At 33.5% G+C, this 8,827-nt stretch overlaps 1 protein-coding gene and 1 pseudogene across 1 annotated transcript; both read left to right on the forward strand.

Moving 5' to 3' along the window:
* On the forward strand, positions 1–1,330 carry LOC114396079 (zinc finger protein 10-like). The gene is made up of 2 exons (XM_028357969.1): positions 1–545; positions 661–1,330. The coding sequence occupies exons 1-2, from the start codon at positions 230–232 to the stop codon at positions 1,122–1,124; spliced, it is 780 nt and encodes a 259-aa protein (XP_028213770.1). The 5' UTR covers positions 1–229; the 3' UTR covers positions 1,125–1,330.
* A 3,935-nt stretch (positions 1,331–5,265) lies between these two features.
* Positions 5,266–8,827, forward strand: LOC114395402 (annotated as a pseudogene).

Genomic DNA, 8,827 nt, shown 5'->3' on the forward strand with positions numbered 1-8,827 from the left:
ACCTTTTTCTCTTCCCTCATAGATTCTTAGGTTACTTTCAAATATAATATTAACCAGGACATGCAATATTGCAACCCTCTAGACTATTCATATTCAATTCCCTCTCCCCTAGCCACTCTTTTCTCTCATTATATAAAGCTTCTTCCACCAAACCTGTTTCTCACTCTCATTCTTATTACCATCATCATCATCTCCCAATAGGTTTTAATTTTCCTTGCTACTGATCAATATGGAGGAGTCTCAGTACTTGCTGTGGATCAAGAGAAAACAAATCTTGAAGTCACACATTCAACAACCATTTGGAACCAGCAACAACAACAACTCATCATCATGGGAGGAAAGGGCTTTTGCAGAAGATGCTGCTAGGATACTTGGTGGGTGCATATGGCCTCCAAGGTCTTACTCATGCAATTTCTGTAAAAGAGAGTTTAGGTCTGCTCAGGCTCTAGGGGGACACATGAATGTGCACAGGAGGGACAGGGCTAGACTCAAACAAAGCCTTAGTCACCATAATGAAGCCCTTCAACATCATCAAAAAAATGATTGTAAGTCATCAAGTGCTCAATTTTCTGAAGAGAATTTCAATTTCTTTCTCTCATCTAGATAGATATTGTTGTCTTAATAATCCTTATATAATTACTCTAACCTTAATAACGGCAGGTACAGTTGCAACAAGCAAAGTCTCATCTTCTAGGGCCTCAACTATATCTACCCAAGAAATTTGTTCTCATCAGCCTACCATGTCCCTTTATTCTTCCTTAATTGGGTGGGGACATCATCACCACATGGAGTCTCCTGATTCAGAACCAAAAGGGCAAGTGAATGCAAGGGAAGAATTTTTAAAAGGTTTGGGTTGTAATGATTATGTTGAAACAAGTTTGTCTGTGGGACAAAGTGCAGTGTTTGGCCAAAAATTACCAACAACTGAATCATGTGGGGACGAAAGCATCAGTTATAAAAGATCAAAGACTTCTATGCCTCCTTTGCCTGGAGTTTTCCTCAAGCCATGTTCAAATGATAGAAACCTAACTTTTCAGTCTGCAGAATTTGTACTTGGACTCAAGCCTGGAATGGAAGACTTAGATCTTGAACTCAGGCTGGGGAAGCCACAGAAAGTTATTTAGTATATAGGACAAACAAAAGAAGTTGTAGTGGAGTGTCAGTGTTTGCCTTTTTTTTTTTCCTTTCCTATTAGAGGTTCATAGAAAGTAGGCAATTAAGAACCTTCTTCGCCTGACTAAACCCACCTTGAGTAGAATTCTCAGGTTTATTTTCAAGAGACGTTAATTTGAATACTAATGTTATCTCTAGTTGCATATGTTTTGTTTGAGCATAGTGTAATGTTATTATCTCTAGAATTATGAGTAATGTTATTTTCACATTTTTACAACACTAAGAAATGTAAGAAGAGAGAATAGTGTTAAGATAAATGAATGGTATGGTGAACAGAATAAAATTAACAAAAGTATTATGAGAATCTTAAATAAGAGATCGAATAACATTTATCTTGAATTATTAGTTTGGCGACTGCATGTAGTTCATCATTGAAAGCAAATGACAAATGAAAATACAACACTATATATAGTACTTCAACAATATGTAAAATCTCACCATCTCAAATGTGATAATTAAGTTGGACAAACTCTAATAGTATGTTAATGGAAAATGGAATCTCTGAGCTAGCTAGGGTTTCACAACAAAGGGGCTATGCAATGACAAACAAATAAACACAAACCAAATTGGATTTTTGCTCAAGAAAAAAACATTTTTTTATAAGTTTATTTTATTGATATAATAAACTTTCTTCTCCTTTGTTGTGGGTCTAAGTTTAGAGGGGAATCAAAGAGGAGGAAAGTTGAAGTGTAAGGTGATAATTGAAGTGGTGAGAGAACTGACAGTAACTGACAATTAGAAGTCACTTCAGCTACATATATTCCAGGGAACTAACAGTAGTCACATGCACATAAATCTGCACAAAATTATGAATAACCTTTTTACACGGATCATTACAAGTGATCGCTCAGCCACTTACCACTTCACCTCATCATTCCCATAAATCCAATCTGTTCAGTTGCTTTCCACATGCTTCTTCCTAACACTTCCAAAAAACCAACCAACCACACGGAAATTGAATATTAATACAGCACAGCCAAATATTAATTTAGTTTGGTAGAGAACGAAAGGACATCACATCATTGGCCTTATTAGCATATATGTCATTGTTTTTTTTTTACTCTTGGTGTGAGATATTATTGTTATATATTCATGTTAGTTATAGTTATCCCTAAAAATGTCCACTTCTTATCTTTCAAATATTTCGAAGCCCAAGACTCTTGTGCTGCCTGTAGTTACTTAAAAACAGTGTTAGCCACCTTATTGTGACAGTGACCGTTCCTCCAGAATACACGCGGGGACGTCATAGTCTCTTCTTTTTAGCCTTTCTTTGTAAGGAAATGTGATGGAATATCGCTTTTGACTTCATGTTCTTTGCAGTTTGCGAAGAGGAACACAGAACCATTGCTGTCTGTCTTAGATCAAGGGGGAAATCCAGCTACCCTTTTCACAAAAGTTTTCCCATTATGGGCTACATTTATATTCATTCACATAGCGATAGAAAATTGGCACGAAAAAGAGTTTAATGAAGAAAAGCAAGTTTGCCACCAACAATTTCATTAACCATGGATAATGTGCGAATTTGGATGAGCATTTGATAAAAATTAATTTGAAATCAAATTAATTTTGGTTAAAATTGATTTAAAGTAATGTGATTTATATTTGAATATTTTATTATAAAATTAAATTAAAATTAAAAGTAAAATTTAATATAAAATTTTGAATTCAACTACATAAAGTTGTTTCAACTCAAATTAATTTTGAACTCAATTAATTTTTCAATATCAAATCAAATATGCATAATAATGTACATGGAATGTACACTTATGCTAAATACATGTCCACTAATTTTATACCAAAAAAAATTAACTCTTAATTGAAAAATAAGGACAAGAAAGATCAAACTCTAAAATATTTCACCATCAAATGTATATATGGATCAGCTGATGATGTAATATTGCTCTAACTTAAATAATCGTGTGAGTTGTAATTGTGAAAATGCAAGTAGAGGGTAATCGTGGTCTCTAAAAAAGAAAAACTCTAAAACTCTTCATAAAAATAAGGGAGGTTAGCAGAATTAATAAATTATTTAAAAAATTATATTATTAAGTAAAGCTACATGAATTTTATATTATATTTCTACCAAAGGATAATTTGGTCTTTGACTAGAATATTTAAGCATTGGAATTTTATTATTTGAACATATGACATTATATATCTGTATGTTTCCCTTATTTGTTATTTTTTTCATGTACACACACGCATCTCGAAAATATGTCACAAAATCAAATAGACAACCTTTGTTAGTATCTCAATTTTGTATTGATTTTTTCCCACTTGAGCAGTGCTATGAAACCAACCTTGTGAGCCTGTAGCAACTACTAAATTCATTCCGATAATTGTCTTTTTATTGGTTTGGACTTCCTTTTTTTTCTAAAAACTTGCTCACGCAACCAACCCTAATTGGTAGAGGAAGTGGTGTTACTGTGTTACTCACCACTGAGTTTGCGAATTTATGATTACAATTGGTTTTTACTTCAATTGAAAGTAGTGGGGTTCATGGGATGATTTTGATTAATTAATGCAACATTTTGATTTTTGGCAATATATGCCTGATATCTGGCTCTATGGTAAAGATATATACATGCAGCAGAGAGAGAGAGGTCACATGGCCGGGGATGATGATGTGTGTGTTTCTGTTTTTCTTTTGGGTATTTATTGTGGGAATTAATTCAGATCGATACATGTTCCTTGCTTTAGCAAGTTTGTTTACTTTATTTAGGGTGCTTCGATGTATGCAAAGTCTAGTGATAGTGTTTGTATAGCTAATTGCTATATACTGCTGAAGGTTTAAGCGTCTCCAGAGATTGAAATTGTAGCTACCTAGCACGTGTGTGTCTATGCATTAGGATTGTTTCTAGCTTCTGGCAGTGAAAACAACTACACAGACACTTCGTCGTATAATTAATCTATTCATTGGTTGTGAAAGACGATTTGACAAATGACACTTCACAAGCTTATTCTCTCCTTCCTACAATGTCGCGCTTTACTCTTCCATGCAGAAATTGAAACCTTTTTAAAGATAAAATAGTAGTTCTTTCAATTTGACAAAGGGGAAGTAAGAATAGGGGCTTCTACAATCTTTACATGCACGTGATGGCAATTGTAAATTGTAATGAATCTCCCCCGTGACTAGCTATAATAGGGTTTTGTAATTTTGTGGCTTCCTAATTAATTACCTACTCATGTGAATGTGCCACATGATTAATTAAAATTCCTTGGGAATGAATTGCATTTGAAAAATAGTTGCTTCTTTATTGATTAAAAGAAAAACTCCATCAAGAAATTGGTTCAAAACGTGATTATTTTTAATGCATGCCCTTGTATAGGATTAGGTAAATCTATAGTTTATGACTGAAAGTCAAGCTCAGTATTATTATCTACCACATGAACAAACCTAAATCATGGCACTCTCTTATTATGGATAAGCATATATGATTGTAAGCAGGGTATGAAAAAAAACCAGTTTAGACCAAACCGGTTTGTAACTACACTAAAATCAAATTAGTTTTCATCTGAACTAATTCAAAAACAAAGAACTGCACTGTTGTATAAAAGTGATTTGGTTGATTGAATTATTTTTACAAAATCGATTAGGTTAACCAAATCCATTTTTTATTTTAAAAAAAATTCAAAAATCGATCAGTTCTTGAAACTAGTTTAAACCCAATTTAAAATCAATTCAATTCAAAATTGATTTTTCAAATTAGTTTGATTTCAAATTGATTTTTTAAAACAATTGGACTGTTTGGATTAAAAATCAAACTAGTTAAAACGGTTCAGAATTGATTTAATTTGGCTTTTTTAACTGAACTGATTTTTGTCATTGGTTGTTTCTTTTTTTTAAAAAAAAACATATAAAGTTAAAATCAATCAGCTAAATAATTTTTAAATAAACATAAATCTAAGTTTGACTTATCGTTTTTCATATTTATAATTTGCATTGCACACTTGTGTGAGTCCTTTTCCACAATACTACACTAAAAACAAAAACATGCTTGGAACCACTCTCTTGCCTCACCAGCAGTGACAACACAATGGGCCCAACTGGATGTCAAGAAAACAGTAATTGGGCCCATATAAAAACCACAGCAGCAAACAGCACATATGCCCAATCACAAACGACGTCGTTTTGTTGTAAGATGACAAGCACGTTCTTCAATCTTCATGGTCTGTTCAATTAAGATAAGAACGTAAGCAAAAGCAAAAGCAAACAACAATGGCGAATCCTGAAGGCAGTAGCAGAGGCTCAAGATGGTCCCTTAAGGGAACCAATGCTCTCGTTACTGGAGGAACACGTGGAATCGGGTACGTAATTTTTTCTTCTTTTTTTTTTTTTTTCTGGATTCTATTTGTTGCGTGAATTGAATTGGGTCTCTTGATTCTGGGGTTTGTTAAAATGACTTAAAGTTTCGTTTTTTGCATGATGTGTTTTCTGGGTGTGGTTCACTTCACTGTTGATTCAGGCACGCTGTGGTGGAGGAACTAGCGGAGTTTGGTGCCACAGTGTACACTTGTTCCAGGAATGAATCAGAGTTGAATGCATGCTTGAAGGAGTGGAGCAGAAGGGATTTTCGGTTTCTGGGTTGGTTTGTGATGCGTCTTCTCCACCCCAAAGAGAGAAACTCATTCAGCAAGTGGCAACTGCCTTCAACGGCAAGCTCAACATACTTGTGAGTCTTTTTCTTTATTTGTATGTTTGTAAATTGGAATAGTTTGTTTTGAATTTGTTGTGCTTAAAGTTGTTTCGAATTAAAAAAATTATATATGAGTTTGTGAAAAAGAAAAAAGGGAAAGATAGGTTATGTTGCCCCAAAAAATTTTAAAAAGTTTAATTTATATATACTGTCAGTATAATTTTTTTTTACATGGATATATCATATAATCCTATTCCATAATATGAACTTCCAATTATGTATGATGTACTCTATCATTTTTACTTATGTGAAAGATATGTTATGTTACCCCAAAAATATTTAAAAAGTTTAATTTATATATACTGTCAGTATACTTTTTTTTACATGGATATATCATATAATCCTATTCCATAATATGAACTTCCAATTATGTATGATGTACTCTGTCATTTTTACTTGTGTGAAAATTTAGAAAAGAAATCTATTAGGCGGTTGTAAATAAAAGTGGTTTGTAGACTGTAGTAATGTTACTGATAAGAAGTGCATGTTGAAACATGTCAAGGCTAGAGATTTCCTTGGATTATAGTATTATCTTTAGAAGTGTCATATTATTATCATATACTTTAAAAATTTAAAGATACGGATACTATCTTATAGACTGTATGATAATAATATGACACATTTCAAGATAATACTTTTGAAATCAAGGAAACTATGCTGTCAAAAAGGGTGTAAGTGAATGTATGGAGCACTTGATACTTTATTTAGTGTTTACTATGTTAAATTTCAAAATCTTTTGGAGGTCCTATACCCTGATGCAACTCAGTGGCTCTCTGCCTGTGTTTAGGATAGTTGGCAGGATAACCTGTGTGTCCAGCTTTATCGATGACTGTTTAGTTTATATTGGGATATCAGTTACTGAATATGTTAGAGATCGATCTTATGTATTATAATTCAAACAGGGTTTCAGTATACTGTATTGTTGTATGATGCTATCCTGTGTTGTAATAATATTTCTGATAATTCACTCAATTTGCAAGTGATTATTGGATAAATAAATAATTGGCAATTTCTGGATTTATTTTGCCCAATTAAGACTATCTGATTGTTGCTTGAAATCCATTCAGAAGGGCAGCATTAATATCTGCACAATGCAGTTAACAATTGAAAACATAGACTTGTAATTATTTGTTGATGTCAGCGTAAAACTGTTAAAATTAAAAATGTTAAAATAGCTAGACTTGTTTCTCCAATGAGCAAGACTTCAGCACATAATAAATTTTGTTTCTATCATCATCTTGTGAGCTTAGGTAAACAATGTTGGAACAAATGTGAGGAAACCAACAATTGAGTATACAGCCGAAGAATATTCAAAATTAATGGCAACTAACTTGGACTCTGCATACCATCTGAGCCAACTTGCTTATCCTCTTCTTAAAGCATCTGGAAATGGAAGTATTGTGTTCATTTCCTCTGTTGAAGGTCAGACAAGCTTATGCTGCAACTAAAGGTGAGTTGATGTAAAATTATGTCATCTCCGGTTCAAACATAGATTACAAACTATTTTGAAAGATATTGACCAAAGAGATTCATCATGCTGTTTTCTTCAGCTGCCATCGATCAGCTTACCAAATATCTTGCTTGTGAATGGGCAAAAGACAATATAAGGAGCAACAGTGTTGCACCTTGGTATACCCTAACATCACTTGAGGAACCTGTAATTCTCTTTCAACTTGTTTTGTTTCCTGTTCCAAGGACTAGTCATTTCCTTGTTATGAAGATTGGTTAATTATGTTGACGGAGTAAAATTGAGTTGAATGAGAATTGAGAAGTTAACTGATCAGTCATTATTAAATTCTATGCAGATTTTGTTGGTCCTGTCACCACCTTCATCTCTCTAGTCTTCATACAATGTTCTAAAATATCAATGCATAATATGTGCTTTCAAGTTCTTAAATTCATGCTCCTTTTAAGTTTTAAGGATTACTATTCAGCATTTTAGGAGTATTCTGATAAAAAAGAGTGTCTGAATATCAATCTTTTAGATTATTGAATTGGGAAATCTAATTAGCCTGCATATTGGGATGCCTCATTGAGTTGGATACCTATAGACCCAACCCAAGACAGTTGTTGGGTTGATATTAGGAATTGATGAGGGCCCAATGCAATCATCATGGCGCAAGTGTGCATGTTGGAGATCATACATTAACTAGAGATATGACCAAAATAGTGTATATAAGCGGGGAACAATTCTCATCTCTTGAGCTAGATTTTGGAGTTGAGTCAGGCTTAAACCCAAATTTTAACATAGTATTAGAGTCTATCCTAACACTTGTTATTAGATCTATCAAACCACCTGTAATGTCAAGTCCTGGTGTTAAATTAGGCCCAAATTCTAAGAGTACAGTGTGTATTTGTGTATGCTGGTTTTTTGCTAATAATTCATAGCCTTGCCCTTACCTTTTTTTAAGTGCATATGAATTATACTTGTACATATTATGCATGTTAGCATGATTATCAGTATAACTAATCTTCAAATGACAACATTATCATCTTAACTTGGGAGTGCTAATTGTACCTTTTTTCTAACAGTTGCTTGCAAACAAACAGCTTGTTAATGAGATAACATCTCAAACGCCGATAAAGCGGATGGCAGAAACGCATGAAGTTTCATCCTTGGTGACTTTCCTTTGTCTGCCAGCAGCATCCTACATCACTGGACAGATTGTTTCTGTTGATGGAGGATTCACTGCTAATGGATTTCAACCCAGCATGAGAATTTCTTAAAGCAAAATGGTCATTTTTATTGTTGGATTATGTGAATAAAGTGGTGGCCACTTGAAATTTGGACCATCTATGATCAACTTGTTTTGATTGGTCAATGAATTATTTTAGTATTTTAGAAATTTACATTGCCATATTCAACGGCTATCATTGTGAGATGATTGGTGCTCTTGGATCACCTTAAATCAAATGCAGAGCTTCAAACAAATTTGATTCGCATTTCACATGGAGCC

This window comes from Glycine soja, chromosome 18 (assembly GCF_004193775.1).
Source record: "Glycine soja cultivar W05 chromosome 18, ASM419377v2, whole genome shotgun sequence".
NCBI lineage: Eukaryota > Viridiplantae > Streptophyta > Magnoliopsida > Fabales > Fabaceae > Glycine > Glycine soja.

Excerpts from the sequence above, each read along its gene's own strand:
- LOC114396079 (XM_028357969.1), top strand. The coding sequence starts at position 230 with ATGGAGGAGTCTCAGTACTTGCTGTGGATCAAGAGAAAACAAATCTTG. Across the intron at positions 546-660 it reads ACATCATCAAAAAAATGATT|GTACAGTTGCAACAAGCAAA; the intron begins GTAAGTCATCAA and ends TAATAACGGCAG.